Source organism: Pan troglodytes, chromosome X (genome assembly GCF_028858775.2).
Source record: "Pan troglodytes isolate AG18354 chromosome X, NHGRI_mPanTro3-v2.0_pri, whole genome shotgun sequence".
Classification (NCBI taxonomy): domain Eukaryota; kingdom Metazoa; phylum Chordata; class Mammalia; order Primates; family Hominidae; genus Pan; species Pan troglodytes.
In genome coordinates, this window is record NC_072421.2 from 36,662,257 (window position 1) to 36,688,773 (window position 26,517).

General features: G+C 35.6%; 1 protein-coding gene across 1 annotated transcript in view; it reads left to right on the forward strand.

The window, feature by feature from the left end:
- CFAP47 (cilia and flagella associated protein 47) overlaps positions 1-26,517 on the forward strand; it is a 463,486-nt gene that overhangs the window by 116,583 nt on the left and 320,386 nt on the right. Inside the window, exons 25-26 of the mRNA XM_054677051.2 lie at positions 2,076-2,271; positions 9,945-10,154. Of these exons, the coding sequence (XP_054533026.1) occupies positions 2,076-2,271; positions 9,945-10,154 (406 nt within the window). The remainder of the gene's footprint in view (positions 1-2,075; positions 2,272-9,944; positions 10,155-26,517) is intronic.

Sequence of the window (26,517 nt, forward strand, 5' to 3'; positions counted from 1 at the left end):
CATTGTATAATCATTTTAGCTTTGTGTGTGAGAAACATCTCATAGCATATTATGATTAGTAGGCTTAAAAATGTTTAATCTTTTTATTACCTCTCTTTAAATCTCTGAAAATATGATAGAAAATACCAACTATTCTTTGCATTCTGAAATTTGTTTAGTAAAAATAATTAAGTTTTATTATGTATTTCTCTAGTTTCGTCTCCATTTCTTCCATATTCTGGTTTGAAAGAAATAGCACAAAGTCTATTCCAGCTGAACCTACCATCCATTTTTCTGTTCAGAACTTCTCCTTTATGTGCCTGTCAACATTTATACTCAGATAAAATGGACTGGACTGGTCCATCTAGAAGGAAATAAAAAAAATTTCCATTTGACTTTTCTTTCAATATGCACTGGGCCCTAGCAGTCATATCTGTGGTTTCTTTTATTAGGCTCCCAACTTTACTCTTTGTTGTTGTTGTTGTTGTTGTTGGAGATGGAGTCTCGCCCTGTCACCCAGGCTGGAGTGCAGTGGTGCGATCTCAGCTCACTGCAACATTTACTTCCCAGGTTCAAACGATTATTCTGCCTCAGGCTCCTGAGTAGCTGGGACTAGAGGCGCACTCTACCATGCCTGGCTAACACAACCTAACTCTTAAGAATTAAACATGCTTAAAATGCCTTTATAAATTACATCTCAGATGAGAGAGAAAACACTCTCAGCTTAAAAAGGGTATGATTGAATCTCCAATAGTCTGAAGTTATACAAAGAATCCCCTTCTCTATCACCCTAGAACCATTTAAGAGGTCTGAAATTCTGAAATAATCTCAAAGTAGGCCTTTCAAAATCCAGAATTCAATAAATCTTAAAACCTTCCCTAACTCTGAAATTATTTTTTCTCCCCAAAACAAATTTAACAATATCAAATTTATGAAATGAAACCATTATTTCCCTATAGATTTGTAATGTTTTAAATACATACATTCTCTTATAGCTTATTTTATCAGCTCAAAGTATACGTAATTTATTTAAATTTTTCACATAGTCTTTCCAGTACTCATTTGTCATTATTAGTAGGGAGCCCATTATTTTTCTATTCCTCCTCTCCTTTCCTCTCCAGCTGCCTCCCTTTTTCCAAGAACCCTAGACTACTTACTTGATCAGTTAAAGGGCTTATTTGATTAAGTAATGGCCTTCAGTACAGAGAGCACTAGTATGGCTGATGATTTCAATGAGTCCATTGCTTTTGCTTCTAGCACTAAGTGCCACTTTTGAACATGGTCTTGCATCACCCAGTGCACTGTCATTTTCTGCTCTGAAGATACCCTTGATGGCCCCAATCTTTGCTAAGGTGCACTGGTGTCCCATTTGAGGGTTCTAAGATATCAGCTTGAACTCACAATCACTGGGTCACTCTTTTCTCTCTATCACACACTATGCTTGGAGATTTCGATGTGAAAGGATATTGATCACTCGCTGTGATGGAAACTGTCCTCAGAAACTAGCTTTCAGCTTCCCGTGTTGAGCCCTGCTCTCTAACGCAAACTACCTTTTCTCTTATTAAGCTATGGCATGGGAATTTCCTGTCCTTTCCTACCAGGTAAAATTGGCCAGTCAACCCTGGTAGTATTTCTTAAACTTAAAAATTTGGGATACAGCACATTCCTTTCATCTCAGGACCTCCTTTTCTCAGTAGTCCCCTGGGATCCTTATGGCAATGATCTATCCTCATCTTCATACTGCATATTTTAAAGGCCTGGGAAGCTTCTATTAAAACACAGAAAATACTTTTTTAAATGTTCAATTGCACTGCTTTCCCAGGGTATATTTATTTTCTCCAAATTATGAAAATCTACATTAAAGAGACTTGCTCCATTTCTAGTCAAGCTGTACTTTAAAATAGTTTTCTTTCAACAGCACCTCATTACGTGTCTTAAGTTCTTCAGCAAGCTAAATCTTGTTTCTGGGTAATTTATTCTGTCCCATTAAGTTGTAACATCATCGTGCATTTTGAAATTTAGTAATAGTTCAGCTATGTAAATGTTTTGTGTGTTTTAACTAATTTAAAATACCCTTAAAATATGTTTTTCATTAGATCGTCCTGGGACATACACAGCAGATATTCCTATGCTTTTAAATTATATTCCAGTTTGCTATAAAATATTATGTCTTACTGGGGAAGTAAAATCACCAGAGTTATTGTTTGACCCTCCATTTATATTTTTCACTCCTGTTCCTTTGGATATAACAACTGTGATGGATATCAACATTTTACCTCAAAACTATTTCAGGTAAATACTCAATGTGAATTTACCACATTTTCTTTATGTGCTTTTTTGTTTGTTTCTGTGTTATATAAGAATTATATAAGAATGGCTTGTTTCTATAGTTGGAAAGAACTATTAAAATATTTAACCATACATTAAAATTTAACAAAAAAAACAAAAAATCTTTCTTAATTATCTCACAGTTAGTCATTGAATTTTCTTGTAAATTTTCTTTTGCTGTGTCTCTCTTCATGAAGTAATAAGCAAGCCTAAAAATTCAATATATTAGTTTTCTAGTGCTATGTGAAAAATTATCACAAACGTGGTGCCTTAAAACATGCATTTGATATCTCAAACGACATGAATTTGTTTATTATCTTGCAGTTTCTCTGACTTAGTAGTCCAGCTGTCTTAGCTGCATCCTCTGCTGAGTGTCTCAATAAGCAGAAGTCAAGGTGTTGGCTGGAGTGGCACTTTCACTTGAGGCTCAGTCTTCCTCCAAGCTCTCAAGTTGTTGACAGAATTAATTTCATGGTCCTTATAGAACTAAAGCATCATTTTTTGCCTAGGGACACACTCAGTCCACCCTCAAGTCCTAGCCATGTGGTCACATCCTCACAACATGGTGTACAACTAATTCAAGGCCAAAAGTATACCATCTCTCAGACTTCTCTGCTTCTGACTTTCAAACCCTCTTTTGTGATCTCAACTGATTATGTCAGACCCATCCATGATAATTTCCCTCTTGCTTTATTCAAAGTCAATTAATCAGAGACCTTAATTACACTTGAAAAGTCTATAAATATATATAGTGGGAGGCTATGTTGTTTATTGTAGAATGTTTAGCAGCATCCATAGCCTCTATCCAATAGTGTTCCTCCCCATGATATGACAGAAAATATGTATCTCTACACATGGCTACTTGTCTCCTGGGGAGCAAAATCACCCTCAGCTGAAAAGCACCAAAGTGAAATGATAGGAAGAGATATAACAGCATAACCAAAATAAAGCTGGGTAGCAGTATTAATTTCAAATGCAATAACCTCTATAGGTAAAGTGTGTTTTTAAGATATAAAAGTCATCAAATAATTATAAAAGATTAAATTCACCTGAAAGCCAACTGAATTCTAAAATTCTATGTATAATTAAAATAGTCTTAAAATGTGTCACCTCCAAATTAAAATTGGGAAAATATGACTAGTCCTTCATAACTCTAGGATATTAAAACGTGTTTCAGAAGTGTTGATGAGTCCAGAGACAAGATATTTGAACAATATTTGTAACAAGCTTCATTCATTTAACATGTATAAATTGCACGTTACAATTAGAGAATCCACATTTTTAAATCAATCATGAGACATTTATAGAAATTGACAATGTATGATTCTATAGTTATAAGTCAAGTCTCAAAAATTTTTAAAGGGTTGACATAATATAGACTATGTTCTCCAAAAATAAATATAATAAACTAAAAGTCAATAAAGAAAAGATAACAAGATCCACCATGAGTTAGAAAATGTTAAAAAAATCTACAGAGTGAAAGAAGAAATTATACTGAATTTCACAAATAAATAATAATTAAAATACTAGATTTCAAATCTTGAAAACATTCACTGAGGATCAGGAGTGTATAATACAATCAAGTACTATAAACACCATGTGGACATTAGAGCTGAAAACTAAACTTAAAACAGCTACTGGGACTTCTACTACTTCCTTTAGAAAAAGAATTAGGCTGGCATCGTTGTTTACTTTATCTGTTTTATTAAATAAACATCAAAATTTCAGTGATTGAAGAAAAAACCTTAATAAAGTACAGCAAAATTATCCATACATGGAAATATATAACCTTAAATACTGATATTAGGAAAGAAAAAAATGATTGGAAATTTTAAACATTCAACTTTATAAGTAAGATTACAAATAATAGCCTCTTAGACTAACCTATGGAGTGTAGAAGGTGAGATAAAATTATACACAGTAGAAATTAAAGGAATATAAAAATATATACAAAACAGAAACTCAGTGGAACCAAGTTTCTTCTTTGAAAGAGGAATACAATGGATACTAATACAGTGAAGTTGACAAGGAACAAAACAGAGAAGGGACAGTTAAATAATATTAGAAATAAGGAAGCATAACCATAAATCCAAAGAAAAAAATGAGATAATCAAAATACTATAAAGAGGTCTATTCTAATACATGTGAAAACTTAAATATGAAAGTTGTAGAAGTATATAATTTACTAAAAATATACTGGGAATAAGTAGAAAGCCTTTGGGTTAATACTTGAAACGTCACGAGAAAACATCCTCTGATGATTTTACAGTCAAGTTTTACTGAACTTTCAGGAAACAGATATATCAAACTATAGAATAATAATAATGCGGCCTAATTTGTTTTATGATCTCAGAAATTTCTATTATGAAATCAGGAAATGACAATATAGGAAAGCTGAATTATTGGCTAAACTGTGTTATGAGAACATACATATAATTATCCTTAAAGAATCTACCAGCACTTTGGGAGGCCGAGGCGGGCGGATCACGAGGTCACAAGATCGAGACCATTTTGGCTAACATGGTGAAACCCCATCTCTACTAAAAATATTAAAAATAATTAGCCGGGCATGGTGGCACACGCCTGTAATGCCAGCTACTTGGGAGGCTGAGGCCGGAGAATCTCTTGAACCTGGGCGGCAGAGGTTGCAGTGAGCCGAAATTGCGCCACTGCACTCCAGCCTGGGCAACAGAGCAAGACTCCATCTCAAAAAAAAAAAAAAAAGAATCAAACAACGTGTATATAAGATAGATCATGACCAACTTGTTTGTATTCCAGTATTTCAAGGCTTGTCTATCATCAAAAAATCTAAAATGTCATTAAAGAGAATAATGATATGATCATTTTCATAGATTGAGAATAAAGGTATGTGATACAATTTTTAAATCATTCATGGAAAAACTCTCAACAAACAGTAATAAAATAGATATTCTTTAATTGTTTAAGGTTCCTATCATAAGCCTAGAGCAAATATCATTATTGAAACTGGAATATACATGAATTACCTTTTAACAAGAGAAAAGTCAACAATGCTTATTATCACTGCTTCCCTAAAGCATTTTAATAGAGAACCTAGCACATGGCAGGGGGATAAGAAAAACAAAATGTGTAAGGATTAGGAAATAAAACTCAAAACTGTCGTTATCTGTATATTAGATTATTTTTTCATATAGAAAATTCAAAGAATCTACAAGGAGATTTTTTAAAACTGGGAAGATCACTTATCAAAATAGGCAAATATAACTTAAATACTTAAAATTCAATATAATTTCAGCATATAATATATAGAGCACACAACTTTAAATTACTACTTATAATAACATCAACAATTAAAAGATAATAGATTAAAAGATAATAGATAATAGATAAATATAATAGATAAAGATATGAATGAGCTGTATGGAACTGTATAAAGAAAATTATAAAACTCAAGTTAAATATGCCTGTATTCAAATAAATAAATAATAAACTCAAATAAATACACCAATATTCATGGATTGGAATATTCGATGCTGTAAAAAAATTTTTCCACAAATAAATTTACATATTTCATGTGACTTCAATAAAAATTCAACTAAAGTTTTCATGGAGATTGAAAAGTAAAATTTTAATTTTATATGGAAGGGTCAAGGATCAAGAATAGCTAAGCTCCCCAAGAGGAAGAAGAATAAGATGGGAAGTGCTTTCCATAGGGAACCTCAAGACTACACCAATATGATAGTGGTACAGGGGTAGATAAAATGACCAAGGAATAAAATAGCCTTAAAAAAGTTTCATAGATGAATAGTTATTGGATTTATGATGAAGATGTTATTGAAGTTCTTTGGAGATAGAAAGTTATTATTCAGTAAATGATGGAATGATTGAATATCTGTATGAAATATTCCAAATTGTATTGTATCTCTGCTTCACACAATTCACAAAAATTAATTACAAATGTATTAAAAGCTTAAATATGAAAGGCCAAATGTAGAAACTAAGTATTAAAAACATTTAAGTATTAATATATACAAATATATATAGTTGTATTAAAAACAAATAAGTATTAAAAACATTTAAGTCTCATGTCCTTTTAACATTTCAAAAGCAATCATGTCTTCCTAACAGTCTCCCAAAGTCTTAACTCATTCCAGCATTAACTCAAAAGTCCAAGTCCAAAGTCTCATCTGAGACAAGGTAAGTCCCTTCCACATATAAACCTGTAAAAATCTAAAACAAGATAGTCACTTCCAAGATACAATGAGGGTACAAGCACAGGGTAAATGTCCATATTCCAAATAGGAGAAATTGGCCAAAACAAGGGGGCCACAGGCCCCATGCAAGTCTGAAACCTAGCATGGCAGTCAAATCTTAAAGCTCCAAAATGATCTCCTTTGACTCTATGTCTCACATCCAAGGCATGCTGATGCAAAGGGTGGGCTCCCACACCCTTGGGCAGCTCTGTCCCTATGGCTCTGGAGGGTACAGCTGTTGTGGCTGCCTTCACAAGCTGATGTTGAGTGCAGGCAACTTTTCTAGGCACATGGTACAAGCTGTTGGTGGTTCTACCTTTCTGGGGTCTGCAGGATGGTGGCCCTCTTATAGCTCAACTAGGCAGTGTCCCAGTGGAGACTCTGTGTGGCACATACAACCCTACATTTCCCTTCTGCACTGCTCTAGCAGAGGTTCTCCATGAGGACTCTGCCCCTGTAGCAGACTTTGGCCTGGACATCCAGGTGTTTCCATACATCCTCTGAAATCTAGGCAGAGGTTCCCAAAGCTCAACTCTTGTCTTCTGTGCACCTGCAGGCCCAACACGATGTGGAAGCCACCAAGGCTTGGGGTTTGCATTTTCTGAAGCAATGAGCTGAGCTGTACCTTGGCCCCTTTTAGCCACAGCTAGAGCTGGAGTGTCTGGGACACAGGGTACTAAGCCCTGAAGCTTCACAGAGCAGCAGGGCTCTGGGCACAGCCCAAAAGCCATTTTTCCCTCCTAGGCCTCTGGCCCTGTGATGGGAGGGGCTGTTATGAAGATCTATGACATGCCCTGCAGACATTTTCCCCATTGTCTTGGCTCCTCATTATTTATGCAAATGTCTGCAGCTGGCTTGAATTCCTCTTCAGAAAAATGCTATCTTCTTTTCTACCACATGGTCAGGCTGCAAATTTTCGAAACCTTTATGCTCTTATTCCCTTTGAAATATTAGTTCCAATTTCAAACCATCTCTTCGTGTATGCATACAACCGAATGCTTTCAGAATAAGCCTGGTTAAAACTTGAATGCTTTGCTGCTTAGAAATTTATTTGACCAGATACCCTAAATTATCTCCATCAAGTTCAAATTTCCACAGATCTCTAGGGCAAGGGCGACATGCCACCAGTCTCTTTGCTAAAGCATAGCATGAGTGACTTTTACTCCAGCTCCCAATAAGTTCCTCATCTCTATCTGAGACCATTTCAGCCTGGACTTCATTGTCCACATCACTATCATCATTTTGGTCAAAACCATTCAACAAGACTCTAGAAAGTTCCAAATTTTCACTCATCTTCCTGTCTTCTTCTGAGCCCTCCAAACTGTTTCAAACTCTGCCGGTTACCCAGTTCCAAAGTCACTTCCACATTCTCAGGTATCTTACAGCAATGCCCCACTACCTTAGTACCAATTCTATTATTTTTTATTTATTTTTCAGATTGTTATCTGTTGGCATGTAGAAATGCTACGGATTTTTTATGTTTATTTTGTACCCTGCAACTTTACTGAATTGATCAGTTCTAATAGTTTTCTTGCAGAGTCTTTTTCAAATATAAGCTCATATAATCTACAAACAAGGATATTGTACTTCTTCCTTTCCAACTTGGATGCCCTTTATATCTTTCTCTTGTCTGATTGCTCTATCTAGAAATTCCATTACTATGTTGAATGACAGTAGTGAAAGTGAGCATCCTTGTTGTGTTCTAAATCTTAGAAGACGTTTTTCAGTTTTTCTCTATTCTATGTGATATTAGCTGTTGGTCTGTCATACATCACTTTTATCATGCTGAGGTATGTTTCTCCTGTCCCCAGTGTTTTGAGGGTTTTTGTCATGAAGGGGTAATGAAATTTATCAACTTGGTGTTCTACTCCGCTGTGGCTGTGCTGGTACCTCAGGTGCAAGACAAAGTCTCCTTTGCTTTTTCTTCTGCTTTTCACAAGCAGAACAAGTTTTGCCCCATAGCCACCACAGCTAGTAATGTGCTGAATCTCACCTGAAGCCAGCAAGTCTCAGAGGGTCACCCAAGGCCCTCAGTGTAGTACCTGGGTATTGCTGCTGGTTATTCAGGGTCCGAGGGGGCTCTTCAGTTAACAGGTGATGAATGCTGCCAGGACTGAGTACTTACAGACTCCATGGGGCTCGCTCAAAATGTCATTTACTTTGTTAGGTAATGTTCAACATCATCAAAACTTTGGGATTTGCAGTTCCTTTAAGACCTTATCTTATAAATAGACACTAACCTTTGTTGTTTAAACGGGAAATAGTAGTGGCTTCAATTAAACTGTGCTAGAAAGCAGTTTTAAATCAATAATCATTTTCTAATATATGAATTAATCTCTTAATTTTTCAACTTTGGAATTAATGTATAAAGGTATCAATTTAAAAGCTACTTCAACTCAAAAGTTGAGTCTTGCTAAATATGGTATAATGAAATGAATATGAGAGGTACTGAAGAAATAATGTAATGCAGTGTCCAAGTTATACATATGTAATAAAATCAACAGCATTAATCACTTATGCAAAGATAAGTTAATTAGCTAAGTAATAACTGAATTATTTTCAAACTGGATTTATAAATTACTTTCCATGTTTTTATTCAAGGTAGCATATAGGTTTAACTAATACAATTTTAGATCTTTATTTTTTCTTATTAGCTAAATAATTCTCACACTGATTAAAATAGCAAGGATATATAATTTCCATTTGATGATACCTCTTATCTGCCATAGATATGTAAGTTTTTACATATATAAGTAAACAATATGATTAAATATTTATTGGTCACTAAAAATAATAAGTAGTAATTCAATTTTAAAGTGAATACTATTAATACATATTTTTATATTAAAAATAAACAGTTTGGAATGGCTATAAAAATTATAAATGTATAATTAAGTATGTCAACATTAAGTGGAATTTTTGAATGGTAATGATTGAAAAACATTCATAGTATATGTATATATGCGCTTAATAGTATCCAAATTTTCAAATATCTACCTACATGTATATGCATCTGTTATTATTATTTAGTCTATATGCATTAAGTTTGTACCTATTAAAGTGATAACTTTTGGTAAATTTTCATCAGAATACATTTAAAAACAGTAATTTATATCATGATGGTGATTAAGAAATATTGTGTTTAATCAGGTGTCACATGTCTTTTCAATCCTTATAGAACAAAAGGAATATTTGATCATCTCAAGTGGTTCTTAGTTATCATCCATCTTATATTGTGATCAGAAAATAAGAGATGATACAAAGATATCTTTAATAATTAGGCACATGATTACAAATATTTCTTATTTTAATTTTCTTGAGGATTCAAAAAAATGAAATATACATTTAAAGCCAATGACTGGCAGGTATTTTGAGCTAATGAAACATTTTTTTTATTTTAAACAGAAATTCAACTCTATGTGTCCAGATTCCCACAGTAAGGCTTCTTGATGGTGAAGAGATTCGCCCTCTTTCTGTGAAATTTCCAAAAGGCAGAGTCATCCCAGGCTCTCACAGTGGAATTAATAATAAGCTCACTTGCCACCTCAGTTTCAAGTCATCTAAACCTGTGTCATTTTTTACCAATCTTCTTTTCTGTGATGACAGAAAAAACTGGTAAGATATCTAAATGTACATTATTTTGTATCTGACATTAAAGAATAACATATTTATATTTTACACCATGGTAAAATGTTAAAAAGAGAGGGATCTAATATAATAACCTTGGACATAAAGATTATTTCTAAAATTCCAAATGTAAGTGTGCTCTCACAAAAAGCAGCATAATAGTGGCTACCAATTTATACTCTGGAGCTAGACTGCCTGGGGTCAAATCCAGGCTTTGTTAACATTACTTCTGAGACTCAGTTTCCTCATCTATGAAATGGAGCTAATAGCAGAACCTATCCCATCTGTCATCATGAAAAGTACAGTGAGTAGTAATTATTGAGCAATTGGACAGGAAATAACCCAAAGGAAATGCTAAATAAGTGTCAACTGAAAGTGAGAAATATCAACATAATGATTTCCCTACAATATAGCTTTGTTGCATGTTACTTTAACAGGGTGAGGAGATTTCAAATACCCCTTGGTAAAATGATATTTCTGGATATCTTATCTTGTAGGACCAGGAATACCATTTTTACATCATATCCTGAAATAACTTGACTAACTAAATGGCAAGAGGTTGAAGTGTAGAGCTATAAAGTTTGTTTAAAAGGCTTATAATGAAAAGTAAAATTAGTGTCAGAGTATGTTCTCTATGTGCTCATTTATTAACATTTAGAGGCGTCATTTGTATATTTGTAGTTAAAAGACTGATTCATGTGTTTGGCATTAGGAGAGGGACATCTCTCTTCTTAATACATAGAAATATCTTCTTCTTAATACATCATATTTCACAACATCCCATTTCAATCATCAGCAGATTTGTGATAAATTAGAGCTATTGGAACTAATTTAGAAACTTTGCAAATCATAGATGAGCAACAAAAGACTTTTCTATACACCCAGATAAACAAGGCACTAAGGCCATAAGCATTCCCCAGAGCCTTAATACTGGCAAATCCTTTTACTGGTGACTGGTTAACTCCTTATCTGGTTTTCTACAGTGAATATGATCAGATCCTCTTACTCTTCTCTACTCTCCAATGCTGTCCTTGCCTTTCTCTCTTTAGGCATCCCATTTCTGATCTCATTGAGATAAATGAGGTCTTCCAGAAAGGAATTCCTCAAGAGCTTCCTTTTCATTTTAGAATTTCTATGAAATAAATTATACTCATTTATTATTGGTAATCTATTAGCATATATTTATTGTAGGCAAACCATGTGTGTACTCTGCCCAAGATTTAGGTAAAGAAAGGGGGCAAATCCTTGATGGATGTCAGTGTGGTAGGTTTTTTGCCCTGTGTTGAAGCCTTTATTTGCATCTGGTTTGTTCATATGGAAGCCCATGGGCCTAATTAAAAATATAACACTGATTTCTTGATTTTTTTGCTTTCTTTTACTTTGTAAGATTCTTTCATAATGTGGCTCCTCTTGGGGGCTAACATGCTTGGCTTTTAATTTTGTTTTCTTTAGATTTTGTCACATTTGGATTGGCCCAACCAGCTGGAAATCTGTGAATAATAGCAGGAATAAATATTTTCTGCTAATCTGTCTGCTTTCCCATCCACAATAATGTGCTCCCAGCTCAGAGATTGTACACCCTACTTGCGTCTTACCCAAATTCCCCAAAAAGTCTGGGGATAGAAGTTTTATTCAATTGGTGCAAAAGCAGTTGCAGTTTTTGCCATTATTTTCAATGTCAGAAAAACCACAATTACTTTTGCACCAACCTAAATATATATCTGTGTGAGAAATGGTGATGTGAATAAGGAGTATTATAAACAGTAAAATGAAGCATGAGGTATGGAGGCTAAAGCAACCCATATTTTAATGGCATTTTTGGTGTTACGGTTTGGTGAATTCTGGCAAGACTTAGCTGGGAGATGAAACTGAAAAGGCAGCAGGAACAGATTATGAAAGTCGTCCATGCTCTGCTTTGCTATCCATGAGTGAGAAATAGGGTGAGAACCAGGAGAGTGTGATGTTATGGATATCAAGGTTGAACAAATACAGGAAGCATAAGGTCTACAGCTATTAATTAATACAAGTCAGGTACTACTCATAGGCTAGATCTCATGGAATCCACACAATAGTCCTGAGAAGTGGGTTTTTTGTCTTTTTTTTTTGTTTCTAGATTATCATCTCTGTTTTATAGAAGAGGAATCTAAGGCTCACAGTGTGACCTAACTTGTCCAAGCTCACTCAAACATTAAATGGGGGAGTCAAGAATGTAAACCATATTTTGGTTTCCAAAGATTTTCCACTTAGTCACCTTATTTTAAATACCATTTAGACTATAAATAATTATATAGAAATTTTTATAATAAGCATGCATTTTTGAGGGTTACACTACTATATGTCATATATAGATTTTCCAAAGAATAAGAGATGTTTTCTTTCTTTCCTACTCTTCTGCATGTATTTCTCTCTCTCTCTTACACACACACACACACACACACACACACACTAGTGAAACTTCTGTGTTCCACATATAGTAATGATAGAATTATAGTCTACTCAATAAGTACTGAGGCATTATTAATTTATTTTGCTCAATATATTAATTAATGAGGCAAAATCTCATGAATCGTCTCTATGGTTATAGCATAAAATCAAACAAATGTGAAATGTGACTGTGTATTCAAAGAACGTAGTTGTTGTGGTTCCAATGACATCAGGAGCAATGGACCCACACATTTGTTATTGGCCGGTGTTCAGAAGTGTTAGTGTCTCATACAGTTTGGCCGTGTCCCCACCTAAATTTCATCTTGAATTGTAGCTCTTATAATCCCCACGTGTCATGGGAGGGACCCAGTAGGAGGTAATTGAATAATGGGGTGAGTTATCCTGTGCTGTTCATGTGATAGTGAATAAGTCTCATGAGACCTGATGGTTTTATAAAGGACAGTTCCCCTGCACGCTCTCTCTTGCCTGCCACCATGTGAGATGTGCCTTTGCTTCTCCTTCACTTTCTGCCATGATTGCGAGGCCTCCCCAGCCATGTGGAACTGTGAGTCCATTAAACCTATTTTTCTTCATAAATTGCCCCATGTTGGTATTTCTTCAGAACAGTATGAAAATGGACTAATACGGTAAATTGGTACCACAGAGAGTGGGGTGCTGCTATAAAGATAGCCAAAAATGTGGAAGTGACTTTGGAACTGGGTAACAGGCAGAGGTTGGAACAGTTTGGAGAGCTCAGAAGAAGACAGAAAAATGTGTGAAAAGTTGGAACTTCCTAGAGACTTGGAGGGCTCAGAAGACAGGAAGTTGTAGGAAAGTTTGGAACTTTCTAGAGACTTGTTGAATAGCTTAGACCAAAATGCTGATTGTGATATGGACTACAAAGTTCAGGCTGAGGTGGTCTCAGATGGAGGTAAGGAACTTGTTGAGGACTGGAGTAAAGGTCCCTCTTGCTATGCAAAGGGACTGATGGGATTTTGCCCCTGCGCTAGAGATCTGTGAAACTTTAAACTTGAGAGAGACGATTTAGGGTATCTGGCAGAAGAAATTTCTAAGTGGCAAAGTGTTCAAGAGGAAGCAGAGAATAAAAGTTTGAAAAATTTGCAGCCTGATACTGCAGTAGAATAGAAAAACCCATTTTCTGTGGAGAAGTTCAAGTCAGCAGCATAAATTTGCATAACTAACAAGGAGCCAAATGTTGATCACCAAGACAATGGGGAAAATGTCTCTAGGGCATGTCAGAGATCTTCACAGCAGCCCTCCCATCACAGGCCTGGATGCCTAAGAGGGAAAAATGGTTTCCTGAGCCAGGTCCAGGGTACCCCTGCTGTGTGCAGCCTAGGGATGAGATGCCCTGTGTCCCAGCTGCTCCAGCTATGGCTAAAAGGGGTCAAGGTATAGCTTAGGCCATGGCTCCAGAGGGTGCAAGTCCCAAGCCTTGGCAGCTTCCATGTGGTTTTGAACCTACAGGTGCACAGAAGTCAAGAGTCAAGGTTTGGGAACCTCCCCCTAGATTTCGGATGATTTATGTAATCACCTGGATGTCCAGGCAGCAGTTTGCTGCAGGGTGGAGCCCTTATGAAGAACCTCTGCTAGGGCAGTGTGGAAGGGAAATGTGGAATCAGAGCCCCCACACAGAGTCCCCACTGGGGCACTGCCTAGGAGAGCTGTGAGAAGAGGCCCACCATCCTCCAGACCCCAGATCCACCATCTTTCAGCCCCTAGATCCACTGACAGCTTGCACCATGCACCTGGAAAAGTTGCAGACCCTCAATGCCGGCCCATGAAAGCAGCCAGAAGGGGGGCTGTAACCTGCAACGCCACAGGGGTGGAGCTGCTCAAGACCATGGGAACCCATCTCTTGTATCAGTGTGACCTGGATGTGAGACATGGAGTCAAAGGAGATCATTTTGGAGCTTTAAGATTTGCCTGCCCTGCTGGATTTCGGACTTGTATGAGGCCTGTAGCCCCTTTGTTTTGGCTAATTTCTCCCATTTGGAATGCCTGTATTTACCCAATACCTGTCCCCCATTATATCTAGGAAGTAATTAACTTGTTTCTGATTTTACAAGCTAAGCGATGGAAGGGACTTGCCTTATATCAGATGAGACTTTGACTGTGGAATTTTGAGTTAATGCTGAAATGAGTTAAGACTTTGGGGGACTGTTGGGAAGGCATGATTGGTTTTAAAATGTGAGGACATGAGATTTGGGAGGGGCCATGGGTGGAATGATGTGGTTTGGCTATGTCTCTACCCAAAGCTCATCTTAAATTGTAGCTCCCATAATCCCCATATGTCGTGGGAGGGACCCAGTCAGAGGTAATTGAATCGGGGGGTGGGTTTTTTCTTGCTGTTCTCATGATAGTGAATAAGTCTCACAAGACCTGATGGTTTTATGAAGGGCAGTTCTCTTGCACACACTCTCTTGCCTGCCACCATGTGAGACGTGTTTTGCTTCTCCTTTGCCTTCCACCATGATTGTGAGGCCTCCCCAGCCATGTGGAACTGTGAGTCCATTAAACCTCTTTTTCTTTATGTATTACCCAGCCTTGGGTATTTCTTCATACAGTATGAAAATGGACTAATACAGTGTCATTAACAGCAAAGCTGATATTGAAGTGTCTGCTCTATGAATTTATTGGCACAGAAACTCCTGGAAAGTACCTGATTTAGTTGTCCACTCAAAGCCAATAAAAATTGATTGTTTTCCTAATCATGGATGAGATATAGCATAGTAGAATGATTGACCTTTTCTTAAAAATAACTAACCACATTCTTGCTTAATTTTGCAAGTTGCCACATTTGAGGAACTGGATTATATATATCCTCTGCCTTTAAAACAGGTACAATAAAATTTTGCACATAAAGATAAATTAATGCATTTATAAGTGTTTTAAATAATAAAAATTAGAAATCTTACATTTTTCATTGAGGTTTTAATTAATCAATACATTCAAACTTTAGAGATAAAACTCATAGACTTTGTTGCAAAGGTACTTAACATTTTTCTCATGAGAAATATATTTTTAAATAGGCAGATCTGATGTTTAAAACTGAGAATATACAGCTGTTAATTATATTAGCTCTTTTCCTCTATTCAGTAGCATTTTATCAACCATGTTATGGGTTTATAAACACTTTTGCTGCATAGTAAAGCTTCTTATACTTACTCTCATTGACAATCACTTAAATGGAAATTATACTATTTTTAGAAAGCATTCAATACAATTAGAATTGAGGAATAATGAAGGTAATTCTAAATATTGTTCTGCTCAGTGCATAATTTGGCATTTGGGTAGAGTGCGCTTGGCACCATTGGGTCAGTCCCTAGTACTTTAAAATGTATATTTAGCATGGCTCTTTCAGATACCTTCCTGTTTTTGAATGGGTAGGAAACTGCATCACATAAAGGAGACTAGCAGAGAATGAATCAGATCCAGAGTCAAATCAGTTTGAAAGCACTTATTCACTCAAGTTGGCAATGCTACCTTAGGAACTGTAGTGTAAATTAATACCTGCTTTTTATGTGCCTTTTTGGGATATTTGATATTGGATATTTAAAATAAGTATGTAGATATATTTGAATATATATTTAAATTAAGGCTTATAATAAGCAAGTAATGTGAGTTGCGTACCTCTGAGGGATACTACCAGGTAGCTACAGGCAACTTTTGAGGTACTCAAAGCTCTCCTTATGGATTAAGAAGAATTACTAAGGATAGATTCATCTTTTGGAGACTCCGTTCTTAATGCAAACCATTTACAATGGTCCATCTCAAATTTTAGCATCATGGCAACAAAAGGCAGGCAATGGAAAATCTTAGTATCCATTTAATTGTTCATAACTGAAGTCAGTATGGTAATATTACCTCAAAACATTATTTGTCATGGTTTGGGGGGATGAGTTATGCATAATACCATACACTTGTCCACCTTCCTTAGTGTTGTGTGTGTAGATAGAATAAGCAGTGAGGAAGGGAGTAGAGTTCACATGAGACCGCTCTGTGTTCTGATATAATCATCTGCTCTGTATTCTTTGTCCTAGCCCTGTGAAAAGCTGTTTGTAATGGCACCTTCATCCTACAAAGAGCATTATTTTCATGGTTAATCTATTCAAACAAACCATAGTCTCTATACAAGGTAGAATGTTTCATTTATATTTAACAAAAAGTATAATACTGGTGTGTCATAATACACTATAAACATACGATGTTCATAACTAGAAGTTATTCATCATTTACTTGTAGCAAAATGGTGGAGTTTAAAATTTGCATAGAAATGCAAAAGCTGAGAAACTGTCAAGGTAATATTTACCACATCTTCCCAGATTATTAAAATTATAGTACTTTTAACACCAGGTAGCAGAATAAAAGAGTTATCCACAGATGTAGTTTTTCTAATATCCTTCTTTTTCTTTTCTCTAACCCCATCCTCTTTGGGATCTGTGAAGTTGGTTGGAGAACCTCTGCCTTGCTTAGAGATTTTTCATTTTAAAGGAAATTCCAATGTCTTGTCCTCTTTATCTCCCTTACTGGTTGTGAGCACCTTCCTGATTGCTGTTCTTCACAGAACTCCTAGAAGGTGGATGCCCATGCAGTCAACTGCTACCTTAGGACCTCCTAGTACAGCCCTCTCCATCTTATCTTCCTCAGACCCACCCCCACCGTGGCTACCCAGTTTCTCACCTATTTGTAAATCTGAACTGATTACTCAATAAATTACCTAGCCATTAGTTATCCATAAGTGTTGCTGTCTGTAATTTGGGCATTTCATATTAGATAGGTGATATTTAAATGTATGCTTTATGCTTACAAAGGGTGTTATTAGAAATCAAAATGCATTTACTTTTCTTTATGTTAAAAAGAAAAGAATAATGTGTACAATTAAATATTTTTTCTGTTTAAAAATTTCTGTTCAACTTAAAACCAACTTTATTATATCAATTCTTCATTTAAATATTTTATTAAATGTATTGAATGGTTTTCTCTTAATGTCCTTAATTTTATGTAATTTAATTATTTAAATCTATTTAACATTTACCTTTATCCTGAACATTTTTAGTTTTTTCAACCAAATAGAAACCAATATAAAAAATGCTTTTGTAATACAGTTTTCAGAATTTCAGCAGACTTAAAATTCATCATTTTAATGCTTGAAAGTTATTTAAAGATGAATATTATTATAAAGAATCTTAGAGAACTCATTCAAGCTCTTATTATTTTTTCTCTTTTTTTTGAGACGGAGTCTCACTCTGTCACCCAGGCTGGAGTGCAGTGGTGTGATCTTGGCTCACTGCAAGTTCCGCCTCCCGGGTTCACGCCATTCTCCTGCCTCAGCTTCCCGAGTACCTGGGACTACAGGCGCCCGCCACCATGCCCAGCTAATTTTTTGTATTTTTAGTAGAGACGGGGTTTCACCGTGTTAGCCAGGATGGTCTCGATCTCCTGACCTCGTGATCCACCCGCCTCGGCCTCCCAAAGTGCTGGGATTACAGGCATGAGCCACCATGCCCAGCCAGCTCTTACTATTTTTTCTTATTTTTTTTTTTAAATTTAACACCATGTAGACATGGTCAGTTTATTTATTTATTTATTTTTCTTCAATTTTTATTTTAATTTCAGGGGTACATGTGCAGGATGCGCAGGCTTGTTACGTAGATAAATGTGTGCCATGGTGGTTTGCTACACAGATCAACTCATCACATAGTTATTAAGCCCATTATCCATTAGCTATTCCTGAAGCTTTCTCTCCCCCTGCTCCCCAATGACAGGCCCCAGTGTGTGTTGTTCCCTAGCATGTGTCCATGTGTTCCCATCATTCAGTTCCCACTTATAAGTGAAAACATGTGTTTGTTGTTTGGTTTTCTGTTCCTGCATTAGTTTGTTGAGCGTAACGGCTTCCAGCTCCATCCATGTCCCTGCAAAGGACATGATCTCCTTCCTTTTTGTGGCTGCATAGTATTCCATGGTGTATATGTACCACATTTTCTTTATCCAGTCTATCGTTGATGGGCATTTGAGTTGATTCCATGTCTTTGCTATTGTGAATAGTGCTGCAGTGAACATACATGTGCATATGTCTTTATAACAGAATGATTTATATTCCTTTGGGTATATACCCAGTAATGGGATTGCTGCATCAAATGGTATTTCTGCTTCTAGATCTTTGAGGAATCACCACAATGGTTAAACTAATTTACATTTCCACCAACAGTGTAAAAGTACTCCTTTTTCTCCACACCCTCGCCAGCATCTGTTGTTTCTTGACTTTTTAATAATCACCATTCTGACTGGCGTGAGATGGTATCTCATTGCAGTTTTGATTTGCATTTCTCTAATGACCAGTGATGTTGAGCTTTTTTTTTCATGTTTGTTGGCTGTATGAATGTCTTCTTTTGAGAAGTGTCTGTTTATGTCCTTTGCCCATTTTTTAATGGGGTTGTTTTTTTCTTGTAGATTTCTTTAAGTTCCTTGTACACTCTGGATATTAGTACTTTGTCAGATGGACAGACTGCAAATTTTTTTCTGCCATTCTGTAGGTTGTCTGCTCATTCTGATGATAGTTTATTTTCAAGCTCTTACTTTCAAAATAAAAGTATCATCTACTTGCATTGTGGTGGTTCCTACTGGATGAAACCATAACTTTAAAAACCATAATGTGTCATCTTGGTAATTAGGTATCCTAACAATACGTATAAAAAAAGAGTGATATGTGACATATACAACATGGGTTGACTAATGAATAAGAATTGGCTATGAGCAAAATTGACCAAGAAGGGCATTTCATATTTATACTCGATAGAATTTCAAGTAATGCCTGTAGAAGCTGTGCTTTACAAAGGGCTTCACAGACTTACAAGGATATGAAATCCTCAAGTGGCTACTCAGTCTCTCCTCACTTAAGGAAGGCTGCTCAAATGGTGTACTGACCAGCGTGTATCTCTCTGTCCTAAAACACACCAAAAGCACCAAGTGTGTGGGGTTGGCAAATGATACAGCTTGCTATAATGGATGATCACAACTGTTAGTTTTTTTATGATTTGGAAATTAGGATAAAAACGAGTTGATTAGTTTGAAATATGTGGAACTGAACTTTCCAGATGCCTTTTCATGTTAGCACTTGGTGCTTAGCTATGTGAAATGCTATCAGCTACCTGCCTCCTTTTGTCAGTTCCTACAGGATCTTTCTCAGCTGAAGAGTGCCACCTTGACTAAGGTGACACCCTACCAGGCAAGTCTGCCTCTTTTAACTGATTAAGACATGTTTAGAGGACTACACATTTCAGCCTGATACCAGAAACTTTGAAAGGCAATCCAGAGCTCCCAGCCTGGTTGAACAAGTCCTCACTGGGCTTGCATAGCTGTTCTACTTCATTCTGTTCTTCATTTGGTTCCATCTCCATTTCTTACACGTGTTACTCCCTAATAATCCTCTTAAACTCCAAACTGTCTGCTTCTAGAAAACTCAACCTATGACAATTAGGGATTGAATGTTATACATGTAGGATCCCCACTGATGTCTAAAGTAGTTTTTTTTTCCAGTAGCTCAAATGTATCACAGATGAGGATGTCAATTTCTCCATCCATCCATACACTCATATTGCAGTCTTTTTTACATGCTGTATGCTTATCTTTGCATTTAAGAGGCTAGACATAATGAGTAAGATATTTATGTGCAAGGTAATTATGACAAAGGGCAGAAGTAAAGAGACCAATGAATAAGCTATTCCAGGTTGATGCTGTGGAAATGTGCAGAATTAGAGTGGTGGTTGTTAGAATGAAAATTAAACTGTGAATGGGAAAGAAGAAGTGATTTAGATGGAATAAATATTAAGACATGGTGATTGATAGCAAGTCAAACATCAACAACCCTGTGAAATAAAAGAAAATAAAAAGGCAGCATATATACATGTCAATTTTGTGCTACACCTTCACAAATCAGTCTGCATAGCTGACTCTAGTTTGTTTTCTGTAATTGAATATTTATTAACTTTTGTTAAAAAAATACCCTATATTCTACTAAAAATATAGACCTTGCAGTGATTGGTAAAACTGCAAACCTTCTAAGTCAATTTATTGAAATGGGCATGCAAATTCATTATGTTTTATAATTTTTTTAATGCCTCTCTTTCCTCCCATCCTCACCCTCTGTTATTCTCTTGGCAACTGTTTTCCTCAGGCTTATTACAATTTAAACATTTTGTTTCCCAATTACTAAATCTGGAAGCAAATGTTAGCCCCATAATCTTAATAGTATTCTGTGTAACTGTGAGAATCAGTCTCCAACAGCACCAACCTAAGCTTTTGTAGCCAGAACATGGGTGTTTATGACCTTTTCCAGTAGTTTGCTGGGCATGGTACTTTCCTATTACTACTGGATAAGTGTACATAAAGAAGCATCAATGGCAGGAAGTTGGATTTAATTCTTCCATGCTGAAATGAAAATAGTACTTCAGAATTCTACTTTAAGGCTTGAAGTGACATCTGACTTCCATGAACATTAAATGATTTTTATTTCAGTCTTGCATAAACTAATGAAATATTAGCATGATTTATATTCTGCTACATTCAAACTGAAGAGCTGTGATCTCATTCTTTTCAATTCCTGCATGCTTTTTAAGCTCAAACCATTTGCTAGCCACTCTACATGAAAATACTTACATTTTATTACCTGCTTTTTGAGAAAACATATCACCAAACATTACTATAAATTCAGATAAACTCTAAAGTAAAATGTAATTGTATTACCTCTTAGAGTATATAATGACATTTGTAAAGTCATTTTAAAAGACGTATTAAAAATTATTTATCAAACTGACTGTTTTGCAGGTACACCCTCAGCTGCTTTGTAAGAGCCTGCAGCCTAGAAATTGGGAACCATTTTCATAGATTACAGAAACAGTAGTTTTACCATTCCGAGTCTCTTACTAATAATGCAGTTATATTTTGGATGGATTTTATTGACCTCTCATTTGAAAGGAACAATACAACACAATATGTGAACTTTATTTTTATTAAGTTCACACATCTTTCTATTATTGCCCTTATATCCAATGGGGACATTATAAAAGAGATCATCTAACTCTGGAATAATCAATGAGATAAGAGAGTATTTTATGCTGTGTTGAATATATTGTAGTTCCTAATTGATTTATTTTGCCCTTCCCTTTTGTACCATTTTCTTATTGCCGGGAGTTCCCAGCGGAGGCACTCACCCATATGCAATCATATTCCCTTTGAAAGTGATGTCAGATCGTCACCTAACTTCCTAATTTCCTATGGTCATTTCATCATGTCTTAGTTGGTCTCTAATAGCTGAGCCCTTGCTTAAATGTTAATAGCTAATCTTCAAGCTACTAATTTATAATCAACAAATATTATTTCGGATTGTACTGCTCTAACTAATGAGAATACATATTTCATGGTAGGAATTCAGACCATTGGCCAGACAGTTGGGAAAATAATTTTAACAAGTATTTCTATCAGAGGAAGTTTAGCATTACACGGAGTTAATGTCCTTCAACTTTTAAGGCCAGTTCTGACCTTGTTTTTGTGCTATTCTTTGTTTATAAAAAAATTAGAATCGAGCCATTTCAAAGTATAACTATTCCTTTTTAATTAGTTATATATATCCTGAAATCTCCTAAGAGATATAAGGAGAAGAGCCTGTAAAAAGCATGGTTTGGATAGGTCATTCCTGTCTTATAAAGTCAATAAAGTGCACTACACTATTCTTGGAATGAAAATGACAATGATCTTACTGTTTTGTGTGACTTCATATCATCATGTCGGAGTTTTAGTGTTTGGTTCCATCAGGCTGCAAATATTAACCCATATAGGGTATGTAATAGCTAGTGCCTATGCTCTAAGTTCTGTGACATTAACCTTCAAGTAGATAAGCATGCAAACAGCAGAACAGCTAATGATTAGAAATAATTTTTCTTTGTTAGGCATTGCTGTACTTATTGCATTACAGGTCAAGGCGTGATATTTAGCAGTTCTACTCTTTGAGGTAAAGACACAGCCATTTCATATGTTAATCTCTTTCTGATTAAAGTTTAGATTCCTTCTGTGTATTTTTAGAATATAATACATGTATATGCCTTCATAAAAACACAAACATACGGTTTATACATTAATAATGTGTATATCTGTGCATACACACTAATAAATTTGCCATGATTTGGATATGGTTTGTTTGGCCCTGTCAAATCTTATGTTGAAATTTTATCCCCCGTATTGGAGATGGGGCCTAATGCGAATTGTTTAGGTCATGGAGTGGTTTCCTCATGAATGGCTAGGTGCTGTCCTTCAGGTAATGATTGAGTTCTCGCTCTGTTAGTACCCAGGATAGTTCCCATGTGAGCTGATTCTTAAAAGGAGCCTAGCACCTCACTCCTCCCTCTCTTCCTTCCTCTCTCACCATGTGATCTGTACACACTGGCTCTTCTTTGCCTTTCACCATGAATGGAAGGAGCCTGAGGCCCTCACCAGAAGCATATACTGTTTCCATGCTTTTTGTACACCCTGCAGAACCATGAGCCATATAAATCTCTTTATAAATTACCTAACCTCAGGTGTTTCTTATAGAAATGCAAACAGACTAAGACAATGTCCATGTATTTCTGTGCACGTGTGTGTGTGTGAACATATATATATACACAAAATATAATATTTCTAAGTATAAACATTTTAGAAGTGATAAATTTTACTTTTTGCCCCAATTCCTTCCTGGAGACTTCATTTGAAACAGCATTAAAAATCTGTTATATTTTCTCATAAAATCACTGAATTACAAATAAAACATATACTGATGTATACTGATTGATGTTAACACAATTTAAAATTGTGCAAATAGACCCTAAAGAGAGATTTTGAAATTTCAAAAATGTTTTACATGAATTATAGCATCATTTCCAGAGAAAAAGGCATACTACCAATGAGCTGGTTCATGTGAAAAGAATTAATATACACTTATAGAATTGCTAAATGAACATATATTTCTATATTTGATGAATATCTATGGATCTCTCATGTGATCTGAAGAAGAATTCTCTTCCTTTATCTTACTCTGCTGTGGTACAAATCAATGGAAGACATTCATATGTGAAACACACTTCCTTGGACTTAGGGGGATTTAGAACCTAAAGTCTATTTTAGGGCACGAAATTGGTTCATAGCACATATTTTCTAGAATTATTAGTGTTTATAAATAACAATTTCTTGATGGGCTACAGCTAACATATTATGGGTTATTGCAATGCCCAGAAGAGCAGCTATAACTTTACTCCCTTCCTCCTCCTCATTCAAGTTAAAGACACTGAAAAACAAGTGACAATCACATTATAATAAAAAGTATGTCCAGTCTGTTTTTATCTGTTAGAAATAAATAAATAAGTCCAGACTTTACGATATGGTTTGGATTAGTGTCTCTGCCCAAATCTCATGCGGAATTGTAAGCCCCAATATTGGAGGAGGGGCCCTGTGGGAGGTAATTGGATCAAGGGGGTAGATTTCCCCCTTGCTGTTCTCGCAGTAGTGAGTTCTCACAAGATCTGGTTGTTTAAAAGTGTGTAGCATCCCCCACTGCCCTCTCTTCCTCCTTCTCCGGCCATGTAAGACAGGCCTGCTTCCTCTTCACCTTCTGCCATCACTGTAAGTTTCTTGAGGCCTCCCCAGGCATGCCCTCCTGTACAGTGTGCAGAACTGTGAGTCTATTAAACCTTTTTCTTCATAAATTGCCCAACCTCAGGTAGTTCTTTATAGCAATACGAGAATGAACTAATACACTTCGTAACTCTATTACTGATTAACAACATGACATATGATGTCCTCACTTGTGATCAAGAGATTCTTGTGTCTGGCAACATAATGAATGAGCTCTACTCATACTCAATGAGCTCTATGTATGTTATAAATATACATAAGAGCACCAGGATTAAAATTCTTTTGTCCCATCAATTGACTTAATTGACATGAAGTAATAGCTATAGCAAGTGTTAGATATTTAAGACGCATATCAATGGATTTTTGTGCATGTGAGTAAAGTTACATATGAAATATTTTGCTAATGGTTATTGAAATTGAGAAAAATTGTAAATAGGTATGGATAAACCACATCAGAATGGTTGCTCAAGGAAGTTTGTTTTGTGTAATAAATTGCCCTGAAGGAAATATAGTCATCTGAATTTATTCCATTGATTTTAAGTCTTTACCTAAATGCTATATGAATTCTGTAAGCATCTGTTTTTTATGGTGATGGGGGTGGTCATTGGTTTCACAATTTAAAGCATGTTCAAAACACCAACCCAGCGTCTTTTCCTCTCCTTCACCTGTTGTTCACTTTATTCAAACCTATATACAGAAATATGGTTCCTTAATCAAAAGCAATGTTACCATAACCTCTTCTTTTAACCCTTCGTAGCCACTGCCAGTGTTACCAACATATAATTTTTTTTTCTAGCTGCTTTGCAGAAAAAAGTTTAGTCAGATAACCATAGTAAGACTAGAGAGACATGTTTCTATAAACCTGGAGGCTTTCTTGCTCTGTCCATTTCTCTGTGAATTAAAATCATGCTAAGTAAGATTGCTTTTAGAATGTAAGATCTGCCTTGAAATAGTATAGATGGGAGCAGAACTTTAGTAAAGATGATAAATATAATATCATAATGTTTTTTATGATGTTGACATGTGTTTGACATGCCATCACAGTATTTTGTGTGCTAATGGGAAGTGCTAAAATATTATAAATACAAGGCAAAATATTATAAATACAAGGCCAGTTATCATGGAAATTTAACATGAAGCTTCAAAGTTTTATTCCTAAAAATTGCTCAGACAACCATAAAATCTCTCAGTCTCATTAATGATGTGGAAAGAATTAGTGATGTGTGATTAGAGTATTAATTATTCACTAGCTAATGCCCAGAGAGATGAATTGTGAGACTTTTCACACCTTATTTAATGAATTGTATGTGGTCATCATACCATTCAATATCAAAATATGAAAGACTGGTGAGGAAAAGGATGTACACATGGTCTCCAAATTTCATCCACAGAATACTTACTAATTTCCAAAAGAGAAATTTCCAGCATAGGGAAATCCGTAGACAGATTAGTTGTTTTCAGGGGCTGGGGGTGGGGTGGAGTTGCAAATAGAGAGTGACTGTTAAGCGGTAGAGAGTTTCATTTAAGGACAATGAAAATTTTCTAAAGTTAGATAATGGTGATGGTTGCCCAACTCTGTGATTATATTTTTAAAAAACACTGAATTGTACATCTTTAAAAGATGAATTTTATGGTATGTAAATTACATGTCTAATGCTGCTGTAAAAAGAAATGAAGACATCCGGTGGACACCACCATAACCAAATGACCAAACACAGTATTACTTATAACAGGAAACACGGCCAAAAACAGTACAAGCCCATTTACATTTTCATTAACATTCACATCATATCTTTGACCCTCTTATTGCCAGGAATATTCATTCTGACTTTTACCCAGTAGAACTATTTTAAATCACATATGCCTGAGGTAGCTATTTGAATCTTATAATGGAATTGAAACTCATAATATCAAAGGGCCTTTTCATCTCATTGTTACTGTAACACTGAGTATTTTTTAGAGCAATTCCTCTGTCAGTAACCATTTGTGTCTGTATGCATTGGCATAGGGAATTCATAAATATTACCATTGTCCCCTGATGAAGTAACACAAATTGCTCTATTTCCCCAGAAATATTTTTATTAAAATGTAGGCTATTGGTACTACCAACTGTATGTCCTTTTTTCTGTTTTAATATATTTTTAATAGTAATATCAATGAGTGAAGTGTCCATAGTCCCATGCCATATTACTTGTATAATTTCTATATTATATGCTGTATGAAAAGAATGTGGTCAAGTCAG